Source organism: Camelus dromedarius, chromosome X, assembly GCF_036321535.1.
Source record: "Camelus dromedarius isolate mCamDro1 chromosome X, mCamDro1.pat, whole genome shotgun sequence".
In the NCBI taxonomy this organism is placed as follows: Eukaryota; Metazoa; Chordata; class Mammalia; order Artiodactyla; family Camelidae; genus Camelus; species Camelus dromedarius.
In genome coordinates, this window is record NC_087472.1 from 51,405,622 (window position 1) to 51,421,982 (window position 16,361).

Genomic DNA, 16,361 nt, shown 5'->3' on the forward strand with positions numbered 1-16,361 from the left:
ATCAGTTTTATGGGCTTAATTTATGCATTTTTATTAATATTGGCATGCTTATATTGATCTGTATTGCCTTGTTATATCTTTTAAAATGGATATGTAATTTACATAAGCAACAGGAAGCTCAACAACAAACTCTTGTTGTGATGGGATTGCTTGCTTCTGCGCAACAGGATTGTTTCCTTGCTTTAAATAATAAAAAGAGGGGAAATGTAGGCCCCCATCTGAAGGCTCTAGAGAATAAGCCATGAGCTGAACTGATAAACAAGCTGTGAGGAATGTCACATATCCAGGTTGCATAGCCAATGACGGGTAAGATCCTCACAGGAAGACAACCTAAGACAGGCACAGCCAGCTGGATAAGAGATGGCCTACTTAATGAAGTTTCATGATGAACTTTAAAACTGTCCTTGATCGTGTAACATCCTGTGCTTACTGCAGGAGATTATTAAGATTATTATTAAGATTATTATTAAGATTATTAACATTGTTATAACTTAGATGATATGTGAGGCATGGTGCATGTCCTATATAAACCCTTTTCTAAGAATCAATGAATAGAGAACTACTTTGCTTCTCTCTGCACAGTGTTTGTGTGTACATGATATCATGCCACCGACACTCTAGAGCCCCTATTATGTGTAGATTGGCATGGTTTATATTATCCCATAGGTCCCTTACATTGTTTTTATTTGTTTTTCTCTCAGCTGTTTTGATTGGGTGCTTTCTGTTGTCCTGTCTTCTAGGTCACTTATTTGTTTCTCTGCATTATCTAGCCTGCTTTTTACAGCCTTTAGCTCAGCTCTCACCTGAGCAAATGAGTTTTCTAAATTCTCAGCTCTTCTTTATAGCTTCCATTTCATTTTTGACATATTTTATATCTCTAAACACTGTATCTTTTAGTTCCTTCAGTACTTTGATCCTCTTTTTTTGAAATATTGATCTATTAGGCCATCAATGTCTATTTCATTGATCTTTCTTGCAGGGGATTTCTCTTGCTCTTTTAATTGGGAGTGGTTCCTCTGCTTCTTCATCTTTCTCATATCTCTCTGGCACTGTGGCTTATGGAGTATCAGTTATCTATTGTGGTTCTTAAGGAGTTTGTTTATTTATCTATCTAAAGCCTATGCAGGAATGATGCTTAAAAAAAGAAAATTTTAAAAGAAGGGAGAAAAAATGTTTGAAAACAGTGTATAATCAATAACAGAAGAACAAGTTGAAGCAGAATAACAGTCTAGTTGAGACGTCTTTTAAAAACCTTAAAAAATGAGAAAAGAACAGAAAAAATTGAAACCTGTGTATAATCAATAACAGGAAATCAAAACCTAGAGAAAAATCAAATGAGGTGGATTTTTTTTTTAAAATAATAAAAATATTTAAAAAGAAAATTTTTAAAGGGATTAAAACTGGAGACATATACAATTGTTTAAAAAGTAAAAATTAAAAAGGTAATAGAAAATAGAACAGATTAAATAAAAGATTCAAAAAAGAGGGGGGATATATTCTCATGCAGACTGTGCACTCTTAATGATTTTATCAAGAATTCTTTCTGTCCTCACCCTGCTGCACGAACTCAGCTTGCTGCTTCCAGAGGCCTTCCATTGACACCCCTGATCTGTGCTGCTCCCAGTGCCTGTCGGCAAGCAGATCGCACTCCCTCCTCCCAACACTGCAGTCAGGTGCTGCACTCTTACTCCGTGGGCAGGTTGGTTATACCCCCTCCTGACACCCCAGTCAGATGCTGTGCTCATGTAGAGTAGGTAGGGAGGTTGCATCCCCTTCTAACTGCAAGGTAGGCCACAGGTCATTCCCCCTCCTGATGCTGTGGTCAGATGCTGCACTTGTGGAAGGTAGGGGGGCAGGTCGCACCTCCTCCCAACACTGAGGTCAGGTGCTGCACTTCTAGGAAGGCAGGTGGCTACCCACCCTCTCCCAGCACCAGTCGCTCCACTGCTCTGTGCAGCTGCCTGCTCTGCCTTGGGTCTGTGTTCCATAGGCAGGCTCTGGGAAGATGGCAGAACAGGCCTGCCCTTGCTCCATGCCAAAACTCAGCTCCTTGTGTTTGTCTTGGAATTGCAAGTTCTCAGAGGTAACAGGGCAGAAAAATCCTATATGCCTCAGGCTGTAAACAAGTCTCTGTCTGTCCTTTGAGGCTGTTAAACCCTTATGTTCAGATTCAGGTTTTGACCCTGCCCCCTCCTGGGCACTAAGCTCTGGAGGATATGGCTGAGCTTAGCCTCTCTTCTCCCAAAAACCCTCAGTGGGTTTGTTGGTGATGGGGTGTATGGCACCCTTCCTCCCAGAGCACATCAGCCATGTTGTTTTATGGAGGGCCCAGTTTGTTTTGCCCTGTGTACCCACTCATACATGGCATGCAGCACCTTGCAGTCCCCTGGGGTTCCCTCTTTGCAGCCTGCCCCATTCGTCCGTCCAGCATGGGCAGCCTGTCTCATCCCCTACCTGCTGCTTTGCTTCTAGGGCTGGGAATTGCAAAGACCCTCTGTGCCCATTTAACTTAGTTCTGTCAGTCAAGGAGTTCTCCATCAGATCTGAGCCTCAGAAGTTCCATCTCCTTCCCGCTGACCTCTCCATTGGAGAGGGGGAGGCCCAGGGAACTAGCACTATTCCTCCTTTGTCTCTCTCTCCCCATGGAACTGGTCCCACACTGTTTTGCTTTTTCTTCTTTCTTTTTTTCTATTCTCCTACCAGATTCATGGCGTCTTTGTCTTTTGAAGAGGGTGATGTTGTGTCGGAGTTCAGCAGGTGCTCTGGTTGGCTGGGTGGGTCTGTGGAAGTGAGTTTTGGTGTATTTGTGGGGGAGGGTGAGCTACGAGCATCCTTCTACTCCACCATCTTGGCTGATCCTATTTCTGTTTTTTAAATAAGTTTGTCTTTTTTTTTTTTTTTTTTTTTAGATTCCACATACAAGTGATACCATATGATATTTTTCTTTCTCTTTCTGGCTTACTTCGCTTATATTGACAATCTCCAAGTCCATCCATGTTGCTGCAAATGGCATTATATTATTTTTATGGCTGAGCAGTGTTCCATTGTATAAATATATCACAACTTCTTTATCTAGTCATCTGTTGATGGACATTTAGGTTGTTTCCATGTCTTGGCTATTATAAATAGTACTGCTATGAACATTTAGGTGCATGTATCTTTTTGATTTAAGGTTTCCTCTAGATATATGATTATGAATGGGATTGTTGAATCATATGATAAGTTTATTTTTAGTCTTTTGAGGAATCTTAATACTGTTTTTCATAATGGCTACACCAAATTACATTTCCACAAATTATCTGACATAAATTTCATCAATGTTCTCCTAGGGTATTCTACCCAGGCAATAGAAATAAAAGCAAAAGTAAATGAATGGGACCTAATTCAACTTACAAGCTTTTGCACAGGAAAGGAAACCATAAGAAAAACAAAAAAACAACCTAAGGAATGGGAGGAAATATTTGCAAAAGATGAGACCGACAAGGGCTTAATTTCCAGAACATATGGGTTCTTTTAAGTCTGCTTTTCTGGACCTTTTCACAAGGAATGTGACACTGGACTCTTAAAAGTCTCTTGAAACTAGGAAGCCAAGCCAAATACTCACCATTAGACTTTGCCTGCAATACTTATGGATTTGAGTGAATTCCTCTCTTCTCAAGATCCCCAAATTATCCTGAGATTCCTGGCCCTACCAGGAAGTGACCTTTATTACTCACCAGGTAAGGTTACCAGGAATCATGTATGCAAGGTACCAGGACAATTTTTCCAAGGAAATTTGTTGGCTTCATAATGTAAACCTTAGTTCCTTAAAGTTATCTGTCCATATCTGAGTCTATCCATCTCCCTCTCAAATATGGCATTCCAGTCAAAACCTTAGAAATATAATCAATGTTTCCAATTATGTCCTGTTACAAGGAGAACAGATTCTTATTTAACTTATGCAAGTAACTATGTCATCATACAAATAAGAATATTCACTGAGAGTTTCTGAATTCTACAGACTCAGGTAGAGAGAAAAAGAATTGTTTCATCTTAGTTCACAAAGGTATACTTTACTAAATTGTAAGTCACAGGTGTCTTAAGAGAAGGGGTTTTCTTTTATTATCATTATTATTATTATTTTTTTTACTAAAGGTCCCTCTCTGCTTCTCCTAAATTATATCTCCCTAGTATCCCCTAAAAGAAAGACCTAAATGGAATTTTTGTATTTACAATTCCCTTCCATCTCTCTATAGTTATATCCTATGTTTGTAACCCTAAAAAGTATATTGTTTAGTCAATATATGTTTAGTAAAGCATATTTCTGAACTTTATATATATATTTTTCCTTTTTCAGTTTTATTAAGTAGAATTATTATAGTTCAACTGCACATATTATATTGCATGTAAATACATATGTACAGTATACTGCACTTTTTTTAGTTTACATATACATACTGATTATTGTTTCAAAGAACAGATTATAGCTTTAGATTTTTAAACTTACATAATTATCAAAGGAATAAAGCCAACTACAAAACAAGAATCAACAGAATGTGATAATCCAATCATAAAGGACAATCAACCGTGCTTACACATATTCAAGAAATCAATCATCTTAGTTATAAATAATAAGTAGTTCATTTGTGTCCTTATTATTATTGTTATTATTTTTTAAATTCCTCATATAAATGATGTCATATGGCATTTTTCTTTCTCTTTCCAGCCCACTTAACCTAGAATGACAATCTTTAGGTCCATCCATTTTGCTACAAATGGGATTATTTTATTCTTTTTTTATGGCTGAGTAGTGTTCTATTGTATATATGAACCACCTCTTCTTTATCCAGTCATCTGTTGAAGGACATTTGGGTTGTTTCCATGCCTTGGCTATCATAAATATTGCTGCTATAAACATTGGGGTGCATGTGTCTTTTTGAATTTTATTTTTCTCTGGATATATGCCCAGGAGTGGGATTGCTGGATCACATGTTAAGCCTATTTTCAGTTTTTTAAGGAACCTCCATACTGTCCTCCATAGTGCCTGAACCAGTCTACACTCCCAGCAACAGTGTAGGAGGGTTCCCTTTTCTCCACACCCTCTCCAGCATTTATCATTTGTAGACATTTCAATAATGGCCATTCTGGCTGGTATGAGGTGTTATCTCATTGTAGTTTTGATATACATTTCAATGACAATTAGCAATACTGAGCATTTTTTTTTTCATGTGCCTATTGGCCATTTTTATGTCTTCATTGGAGAGTTGCTTGTTTAGGTCTTCTATCCATTTTTGGATTGGTTTGTTTGTTAATTTGATATTAAGGTGCATGAGCTGGTTGTATATTTGGAAATTAGTCCCTTGTCAGTCACAACATTTGCAAAACTTTTCTCCTATTCTGTAGGTTGTCTTTTAATTTTGTTGATGGTATCCTTAGCTGTGCAAAAGTTTTTAAGTTTAATTAGATCTCATTTGCTCATTTTTGCTTTTATTTCCATTACTCCAGAAGCTGGCTCAAAAAATATATTGTAATGTATGTCTGTGGGTGTTCTGCCTGTTTTCCTCTAGGAGTTTTATAGCATCTGATCTTACATTTAGGTCTTTAATCCATTTTGAGTTTATTTTTGTGCATGGTGTTAGAGAATTTTCTAATTTCATTCTTTTACAGGTAGCTGTCCAGTTTTCCCAGAACCACATATTGAAGGGACTGTCTTTTCTCCATTGTATATTCTTGCCTCCTTTGTCATAGATTAATACACCATACATGTGTGGGTTTATTTCTGTCTATCCTGTTCCACTGATCTACGTGTCTACCATACTGCTTTGATTACTTCAGCTTTGTAGTGTAGTCTGAAGTCAGGGAGCAGGATTCCCCCAGTTTCATTCTTCTTTTTCAAGATTGTTTTGGCTATTCAGGGTCTTTTGTGTTCCCATACAAATTTTAACATGTTTTGTTCCAGCTCTGTGAAGAATGTCATTGGTAATTTGATAGGGACTGCATTGAATCTGTAAATCGCCCTGGATAGTACGGCCACTTTAACAATATTGATTCTTCCAATCCAAAAATACGGTATATCTTTCCATTTGTTTATGTCATCTTCAATTTCTTTCATCAGTGTTGTATAGTTTTTGGCATACAGGTCTTTTGCTTCCTTGGGTAGGTTTATTCCTAGGTATTTTATTCTTTTCTGTGCAATGATGAAAGAGATTTTTCCTTAATTTCTATTTCTGCTATTTTCTTATTAGTGTATAGAAATTCAACTGATTGCTGTATATTAATTTTGTATCCTGCAACTTTACTAAATTCATTGATGAGTTCTATTAGTTTTCTGGTCACTTCTTTAGGGTTTTCTATGTATAGTATCATGTCATCTGCAAACAGTGACAGTTTTACTTTTTCATTTCCAATTTGGATTCTTTTATTTCTTTTTATTCACTGATTGCTAAAGCTAAGACTTCTAAAACTATGTTGGATAAAATTAGTGAGAGTGGAAATCTATGTCTTGCTCCTGATCTTAGAGGGAATGCTTTCAGCTTTTCCTTGTTAAGTATGATGTTAGCTGTGGGTTTGTCACATATGGCCTTAATTATGTTGAGTTATGTTCCATCTATGCCCACTTTCTGGAGAGTTTTGATCATAAATGGATGTTGAATTTTATCAAAAGATTTTTCTGTGTCTATTGAGAGTATTATATGGTTTTTATTCTTCAATTTGTTAATGTGGTGTTTCATGTTGATTGTTTCGTGTATATTAAAAAATCCCTGCATCCCTGGGATAAATCCCACTTGATTATCATGTATGATCCTTTTAATGCATTGTTGGAGTTCATTTGCTAGTATTTTGTTGAGAATTTTTGCATCTATATTCATGTGATATTGGCCTGTAATTTTCTTTTTTTCTAATATCCTTGTCTGGTTTTTGTATCAGCGTGATGATGGCCTCATAGAATGAGTTTGGAAGTATTCCTTCCTCTGCAAATTTTTGGAATAGTTTCAGAAGGATAGGTGTTAACTCTTCTCTAATTGTTTGGTAGTATTCACCTGTGTAGCCATCTGGTCCTGGATTTTTGTTTGCTGGGAGTTTTTTAATTAATTCAGTTTAATTTTTTATTATTTTTTAATTGAAAAATTGCCAATTTACAATGTTGTGTTAATTTCAGGTGTATAGCATAGTGATTCAGTTATACATATATATACTCATATATGTTGAATATCTCTGAACATTCTACATATACATATATAGAATATATATGTATATATATATGTGTGTGTGTGTGTGTGTGTGTGTGTGTCTGTATTCTTTTCCAACTCTGGAAAAATAAAACATTAAAGAACCATCAATATTTCACTCAGAATTCAGAGGACAGGCCCAGGGAAAGGACTGGGTTTGGCTGTGTGGAGGCAGCCTGAAGGAGCTGGAGTGTGGTACAGGTTGCAACTGGGAGTGTGTGCAATGGAGCCTGGTTCTGCCATATAAAACCCCATTGTTAATATGTGAAAGGAAGGGTAGGACCCTGCCATAGCAGCCTCCTACTTGGCGAGTATACTCACAGCTGGGGCAGCAGCTCCACCCTTGTGAACTCTGGGAACACACAAGTGCTGGTGGGTTGCCCCCAAGCAGAGGCAGGTCTGAGATTTGAGCCCATTCCCAGAGGCCATGCAACTTCAGAAGCAGGACTGAAATTTGAGCAGTGTCCCAGGTGACTCTGACAGATTTATACCACCCATGCTACTGTAAGTTCAGCAACTGTGAGACATCTGAGCAGATTACTGATGCACAGCTGGGGTAGTTCCAGCATTAGCAGCTGTGGGCTTTGCAGGCATGTGCAACCAGGGGTGAGCCTGGGGTCTGGGGTGACTCTGTAACTCCCATGGTGGGTCCAGGTGCATGAACACATGTGACTACAGTGGGTCTTGGTGCCTGACTTCAGTGGATCTTTCCTGGTAATTTTGTGAGTACACGATCTGAGGGACACCTGAGCAGATTGCCTGCATTCCTATGGATAAAGAGGGGGTTAAGGATAGCACCAAAAACAGCATACTTTATGGGTCCACACAACAGGTTACAGGGGATACCACAGAGTGCACTTCCCAGAATACTCAGAGTAACAAACCAATTCAAGAAACCCTGGAACCAATTGGGGAAAACTCACCCTTAAGAGTCTTTTCCTCTAGTACAACTTTTGGCAACAATATTTGTATTAGAGAAACAGAATACCTATATGGTAAGAGAGATTGATTTTAATGAATTCATATACACAACTCAACTTAAGTCCTAAGGCAGTCTGCTGGCAGAACTCCTTCTTCTTCAGGAAGATCAGTTTTTTTTTTTTCTCTTAAGGCTTTCAACTGATTGGATAAGATTGGTTAAAGCCTATCCATATTATGGAAGGTAATCTATTTTACTCAATGTCTACTGATTTAAATGTTAATCTCATCTAAAAGATATCTTCAGGAAGAGGACAAGATGGAGGAGTAGTAGAACACTCATAGCTCACCCTCTCCCACAGATACACCAAGACTCACATCCACAGACCCACTCAGCCAACCAGAGCACCTGCAGAACTCTGACAGAACATCATCCTCTTCAAAAGACAAAGACGCCAAAAATCTGGTAGGAGAAAATGGGAAAAGAAAGAAGAAAAGGCAAAACAGTACAGGACTGGTCCCATGGGGAGGGAGCAGCAAAAGTGTACAAGTGCTTATTTGCTGGGTTGTCCCCTCTCCAATGGAGAGGTCAGCGGGATGGAAGGGGAGACTTCGAGGCTCGGATCTTTATAGAGCACCCCTTGACCCACAGACTAAGTTAAACAGGCATAGAGGGTCCCTGTGACACCCAGCCCGAGATGCAAGCTGGCAGGTTGGGGCCAGGACAGGTTGCCCGAGCAGATGGAGGACTGGGGTGGCTGCAGGGTTCTGCACACCGTGGATGAGTGGGTGCACAGGGCAGAACAACCTAGGCCCTCCATAAAACAACACAGCTGATGTGCCTTGGGGGGAAGGGTGCCATACCCCCATCCCTGAAAACCCATAAAAGGTTTTCGGGTGAAGAGAGGTGGGGCTCAGGCACAGCTGCCATATTCTCCAGCACTTAGCACACAGGCAGAGGCAGGGGTGAAACCTGAATCTGCACCTAAGGGCTTAGCAGCTTCAAAGGCCAGAGGGAGACTTGTTTACAGCCTGAGGCAGATAGGATCCTTCCACCCTGGTCCCTCAGAGAACTCGCATCACCAAGACAAACAAGGAGGTAAGTTTTGACACAGAGCAAGGGTGGGGCTGTTCTGTGGTCTTCCCCAAGCCCGCCTACGGAGTGCTGACTTGAGGAAGAGTGGGCAGCTGCACAGAGCGGGGGCGCACTGGCGCCGGGAGAGAGCGGGTGGCCACCGGCCTTTCGGGCAGGAATGCAGTACCTAACTTCAGTGCTGGCAGGGGTCGTGATCCGCCCGCCAACATAGCCCATCAGCAACATCTGACTGAGGCACCAGGAGGGTGAGTGTCCTGCCCGCCCACAGTGAAGCAGAGCAGCACCTGACCAAGTGTTGGGAGGAGGTGCAATCTGCTTGCCTACAGGCACTGGGAGCAGCACAGATGAGGGCGCCAATAGAGGGCCTCTGGAAACAGCAAGGTGAGTTCATGAAAAAAGGTGAAGACAGAAAGACTTCTGATTAGGAGCACACAGTCTCAAGAACATCCGCCCCCCCCTTTTTTAAATCTATTTTTACGTGTTTTATTTTTTATTACCTTTTTAATTTTTACTTTTTAAATAATTATATATGCTTCCAGTTTTAATCACTTTTAAATTTTTCCTATAAAATATTTTTATTATTATTTTAAAAAATCCATATCATTTCATTTTTATTTCTCTTGGTTTTGATCTCCTGTGATTGATTATACACAGGTTTCAAATACTTTTTCCTCTTTTCTTCTTTTTTAAAGGTTTTTAAAAGACATCTCAACCCAATTGCTATTTTGCTTCAACTTGCTCTTCTATTATTCATTAGAAACTGTTTTCAAAATTTTTTCTCCCTTCTTTTAAAGTTCTCTGCTTATTTTACCTTTTTTATCTCTTCTATTTTTATTACCTTTTTAATTTCTGCTTTCTAAACAATTGTATATGCTTCTAGTTTTAATTCCTTTAAAATTATTCTTTTAAAGTAGTTATATTATTATTATTTTAAAAAATCAGTATATTTAATTTTGATCTCTTTTGGTTTTGGTGTCCTGTTATTGATTATACACAGGTTTCAAATATATCTTTTCTTCTTTTCTCCTTTTTTAAAGGATTTTAAAGGACATCTCAACCCGATTTCTATTCTGCTTCAAATTGTTCTTTTATTCATTATACACCATTTTCAAACCTTTTTCTCTCCCTTCTTTTAAAATTCTTTCTCTCTCTCTATCTCTTTTTTTTTCCCTAAGTCTTATTCCTACATAGGCGTTAGATAGATAAACTCCTGAAGGACCACAATAGATAACTGATACTCCATAAACCACACTTCCAGAGAGGTATGAACAAGATGAAGAAGCAGAGAAACCATTCCCAATTAAAAGAACAAGAGAAATCCCCTGAAAGAACAATCAATGAAATAGATATTGATAGCCTACTAGATCAAGATTTCAAAAAAGGAGTGATCAAAGTACTGAAGGAACTAAAAGAGATAGTGTTTAGAGATATAAAATGTCAAAAATGAAGTGGTAGCTATAAAGAAGAGCCAAGTAGACACACTGGCTGAGATGAGAACAGATGTAACGGCTGTGCAAAGCAGACTAGATAATGCAGAGGAATGAATAAGTGACCTAAAGACAGGACAACAGAAAGCACCCAATCAGAACAGCTGAGATATAAACAAATAAAAACCAATGAAAACAACATGAGGGACTTATGGGATAATATAAAGCGTGCCAATCTTCATATAATAGGGGTCCCAGAAGGGGAAGAAAGATCAAAGGGGGTTGAAAATGCATTGGAAGAAATTATGACTGAAAACTTCCAAAACCTAAAGGAATCATATATCCAAGTACAGGAAGCTCAGAGGCCCCAAACAGGAAGAACTCAAACAGACCCACACCAAGACATATCATAATCAAGATGGCCAGAGTCAAGGAAAAATATATGATCCTAAAGGCAGCAAGAGATAAACAAAGAGTGAGTTACAAGGGAACCCCCATAAGACTCTCAGCTGATTTGTCTACACAAACACTACAGGCCAGAAGGGAGTGGCAAGATATATTCAAAGTCCTGAATGAAAAAGAAAATGCAGCCTAGGATAGATTATCCAGCAAAGCTATCCCTTAGGATAGAAGGAGAGATAAAGAATTTCACAGACAAGCAAAAATGAAAAGAGTTTAGCAACACTAAACCCATGCTAAAAGGAATATTGAAAGGTCTACTCTAAATACAAAAGAAGCAGGATGTTACAAAAATGAGAAACTCACAACTGGAAAGGTGACAACCCAATAATTACAAATAAAATAAACACGAAGTTGTAAAAGAAGATATCTAAATAATTAAAAGTGAGAGAGGGAAGCAAGAAAATATAGACTATTTTCTTGTCTTTCTTATTAACATATTTTTTTCTCAGTAGGATGGGATTGAGATTGTATTATTATAAATTTAATAAAAACAGTTATAATAATGTATTAATTGGCTTACAAAAAAGGGAAACCACAAACCAAACACTTACAAAGGAGTCACAAAAACTAAACAGAATCTATGATAATACAAAGGAAAAAGACCACACCACAAAAGGAAGAAGAAAGAAGCAAAGAGGAAATACCAAATCAAATGCAAATATAAGTTCAAAATGGCGATAAACACACATGTATCATTAATTACTGTAAATAGCAATGGACTAACAGCTCCAGTCAAAAGACATAGAGAGGCAGACCGGATAATAAAGTAAGAATCTTCAATATGCTGTAAACAAGACACCCACTTTAGGGAGAACGACAAATATAGGTTGGGAGTGAAAGGATGGAAAAGGATATTCCATGCAAGTGGAAAACCCAGAAAAGCAGGTGTTGCAGTACTGATTTCAGACAAAATAGACTTTAAAACAAAGGCCATAAAGAAAGATAAAAAAGGACATTTAATAATGATTAAAGGATTAATACAAGATGAGGATATTGCAATTGTTAATATATGTGCACCCAATATAGGGGCACCTAAGTACATAAAGCAATTACTAACAGAGATAAAGGGGGATATTGATGGGAATACAATAATAGTCGGAGATTTTAACACCACATTAACATCACTAGACAAATCTTTCTGACAGAAAATACATAAGGCAACAGAGAATTTAAATGATACAATACAAAAATTAGATTTGGTGGATGTTTTCAGAGCATTACACCCTCCAAAAATAGGATATATATTCTTTTCAACTGCACATGGAACATTTCCTAGGATTTATCATGTACTTGGGCACAAAATAAACCTCAACAATTTTAAGAAGATAGAATTTATCTCAAGCATCTTTACTGACCACAATGCCATGAAACTAGAAATCAACAATAGAGAAACAAAAGAGAAAAAAAGGAAAGCATGGAGATTAAATAACATGCTATTAAAAAACCAGTGGGTCAATGAGAAAATCAAAGTTGAAATTAAAAAAAATACCTTGAGACAATTGAAAATGAAAGCACAACCACACAACATTTATGGGACACAGCAAAGGCGGTAGTAAGAAGAAAGTTTATAGCGATACAGGCCTTCCTCAGAAAAGAAGAACAATCTCAAATAAACAAGCTAACCCACCAGCTAAAAGAATTAGAAACAGAAGAACAAAAATCCCCAAAAGGCAGCAGAAGGAAGGAAATTATAACAATCAGGGAGGAAATAAATAAAATAGAGTTTTAAAAAATCATAGAAAATATCAATCAAACCAAAAGCTGGTCTTTTGACAAAGTAAATGAAATCGACAAAATTCTGGCCAAACTCATAAAGAAGAAAAAAGAGAGAGCATAAATTAACAAAATAAGAAAGGAAAATGGAGAAATTACAACAAATAAAATAGAAATATAGAATAAATATATGTTCATGTATAACTGAAAAATTGTGCTCTACCCTGGAATTTGACACAATATGGTAAAATGATTATAAATAAATAAAAATGTTTAAAAAAACACATGAGAATATTATGAAAAACTATATGGAACCAAAATGGAAAACCTAGAGGAGATGGGCAAGTTTCTGGAAATATACAGTCCGCCAAGACTGAATCAAGAAAAAACTAACCACTTGAACAAACCAATCACTAGAAATGAAACCGAATTAGCAATAAAAAAAAACCCCTACATACAAATAAAAGTCCCGGACTGGATGGCTTCACCGGGGAATTCTACCAAACATAAAAAGAAGAACTCATTCCAGTCCTTCTCAAAATCTTCGAGAAGATTGAAAAGGAGCGAATACTCTCAAACTCATTCTATGAAGCCACCATCACCCTGATACCAAAACCAGGCAAAGACACCACCAGATAAGAGAATTACAGACCAATACCACTGATGAACATAGGTGCCAAAATCCTCACCAAAATATGAGCAAATAGAATCCAACAGCACATAAAAAATATTATACATCATGATGAATTGGGGTTCATCCCAGGGACACAAGGGTGGTTCATCATACACAAATCAATCAATGTAATACTTCACATCAACAAGAGAAAGGACAAAAAACAATGATCATCTCATTAGATGCAGAAAAACATTTGATAAAATTCAACACCCATTTATGATAAAAACTCTCACCAAAGTGAATATAAAGGGAAAATATCTCAACATAATAACAGCTATATGACAAATCTACAGCCAGGATAGTACTCAACAGTGGAAAATCTCAAAAACTTCCCACTAAATTCTGGGACAAGACAAGGATGCCAATTATCACTACTCCTATTCAACATAGTCTTGGAAATCCTAGCCACAGCAATCAGGCAAGAGAGAGAAATAAAAGGGATCCAAATTGGAAAAGAATAGGTAAAAGTGTCATTATATGCTGACGACATGTTACTATATATAGAAAACTCTAAAAGGTCCACATAAAAACTACTAGAACTAATTGAAGAATTCAGTAATGTAGCATGTTACAAGATTTACATACAAAAATCAGTGGCATTTCTTTACACTAACAATGAATCAACAGGGAAAGGAAATAAAGAAACAATCCTTTTTAAAATAGCACCCAAAAGTATTAAAATACCTAGGAGTAAATCTAACTAAGGAGGTGAAAGACTTATACACAGAGAAGTATAAAATATTGATGAAGGAAATTAAGGAAGACTTTAAAAAATGGAAAGATATCTCATGTTCTTGGACTGGAAGCCTCAATATTGTTAAAATGGTCACACTGCCCAAGGCAATTTACAGATGTAATGCAATCCTTATGAAGTTACCCATGGCACATTTCACAGAACTAGAACAAATCATAATAAAATTTGTATGCAACCACAAAACACCTAGAATTGCCAAAGCATTACTGAAGAAAAAGACAGAGGCTAGAATAATAATTCTCCCAGACTTCGGACAGTACTATAGTGCTACAGCCATCAAGACAGCATGGTATTGGTGCAAAAACAGACATGTAGAAAAATGGAACAGAATAGAGAGCCTAGAAATGAACCCACAAACCTTGGTTAACTCATCTTCGACAAAGGAGGCAAGAATATACAATGAAATAAAGACAGTCTCTTCAGCAAATGGTGTTGGGAAAACTGGACAGTAGCATGTAAATCAGTGAAGCTAGAACACTCCCTTACACCATACACAAAAATAAACTCAAAATGGATCAAAGACTTGAATATAAGACAAGATACAATAAACCTCCTAGAAGAAAATATAGGCAAAAGATTATCTGACATACATCTCAAAAATATTCTCCTAGGGCAGTCTATCCAAGCAATAGAAAGAAAATCAAGAATAAACAAATGGGACCTAATGAAACTCATAAGCTTCTGCACATCAAAGGGTACCATAAGCAACACAAAATGACAACCTAAAGAATTGGAAAATATTTATACAAAAGATGAAAACGACAAAAGCTTGATCTCCAGAATATTCAAGCAGCTCATACAACTTAAAAGAAATAAACAAACAACCCAATCCAAAAATGGGCAGAAGTCCTAAACAAGCAATTCTCCAAGGAAGAAATACAAATGATCATTTGGCACATGAAAAAATGCTCAATATCACTAATTATCAGAGAAATGCAAATGAAAACTACAATGAGGTATGACCTCACACCAGCCAGAATTGCCATCATTCAAAAATCCACAAATGACTAATGCTGGAGAGGGTGTAGAGAAAAGGGAACCCTGCTACACTGCTGGTGGGAATGCAGTTTAGTGCTGCCATTGTGGAAAACAGTATGGAGATTACTCAAAAGAATAGGAATAGACTTATATTATGACCCAGTACTCCCACTCCTGGGCATATATTCAGAAGGAGCCCTACTTCAAAAAGACACCTGCACCAATATTCATAGCAGCACTATTTACAATAGCCAAGACATGGAAACAGCTTAAATGTCCATGAACAGATGACTGGATAAAGAGTTGGTATATTTATACAACGGAATACTATTCTGCCATAAAAACCGACAACATAACATCATTCACAGCAACATGGATATTCCTGGAGAATGTCATTCTAAGTGAAATAAGCTAGAAAGAGTAAGAAAAATACCATATGAAGTCGCTGATATGTGGAATCTAAATGAACAGAAAGGAAGAAAAAGAGAAAGAACAAATGAGTGGAAGGAAGGAAGGAAAGAGGAAAGAAAGAAAGAAAGAAAGAAAGAAAGAAAGAAAGAAAGAAAGAAAGAAAGAAAGAAAGAAAGAAAGAAAGAAAGAAAGAAAGAAAGAAAGAAAGAAAGAAAGAAAGAAAGGAAGAAAAAAGGAAGAAAGAAAGAAAGGAAGGAAGAAAGAAAGAAAGAAAAGAAAAGAAAGAAAAGAAAAGAAAGAAAGAAGGAGACAAATGAACATAAATACAAAACAGAAACAGACTCATAGACATAGAATACAGACTTGTGGTTTCCAGAGGGTGGGTTTGGGAAGGGATAGAGTGGGAGTTCGAAATTTGTAGATACTGACAGGCTTATGTAGAATAGATAAACAAGATTATATTGTATAGCACAGGGAAATATATACAAGATCTTGTGGTAGCTCACAAGAAAAATAATGTGACCTTGAATATATATATGTTCATGTATAACTGAAAAAGTTGTTCTCTACACTGGAAATTAACACAAGATTATAAACTGACTATAAAAAAATTAAAAAATTTAAAAATTAATTTAAATAATTAGGTAAAAATGATACCACCAAAAGAAACTCTTAATACTGTAATAACTAAACACAGAGAAATAAAGATATTTGAACT

General features: G+C 37.0%; 1 protein-coding gene across 1 annotated transcript in view; it reads right to left on the reverse strand.

Moving 5' to 3' along the window:
* Window positions 1-9,111: 9,111 nt before the first annotated feature.
* The window catches only part of CYLC1 (cylicin 1), a gene marked incomplete at its 5' end in the record, with an annotated part of 89,234 nt that continues 81,984 nt past the window's right edge, over window positions 9,112-16,361 (reverse strand). Inside the window, one exon of the mRNA XM_064483183.1 lies at window positions 9,112-9,551. Within this exon, the coding sequence (XP_064339253.1) occupies window positions 9,112-9,551 (440 nt within the window). The remainder of the gene's footprint in view (window positions 9,552-16,361) is intronic.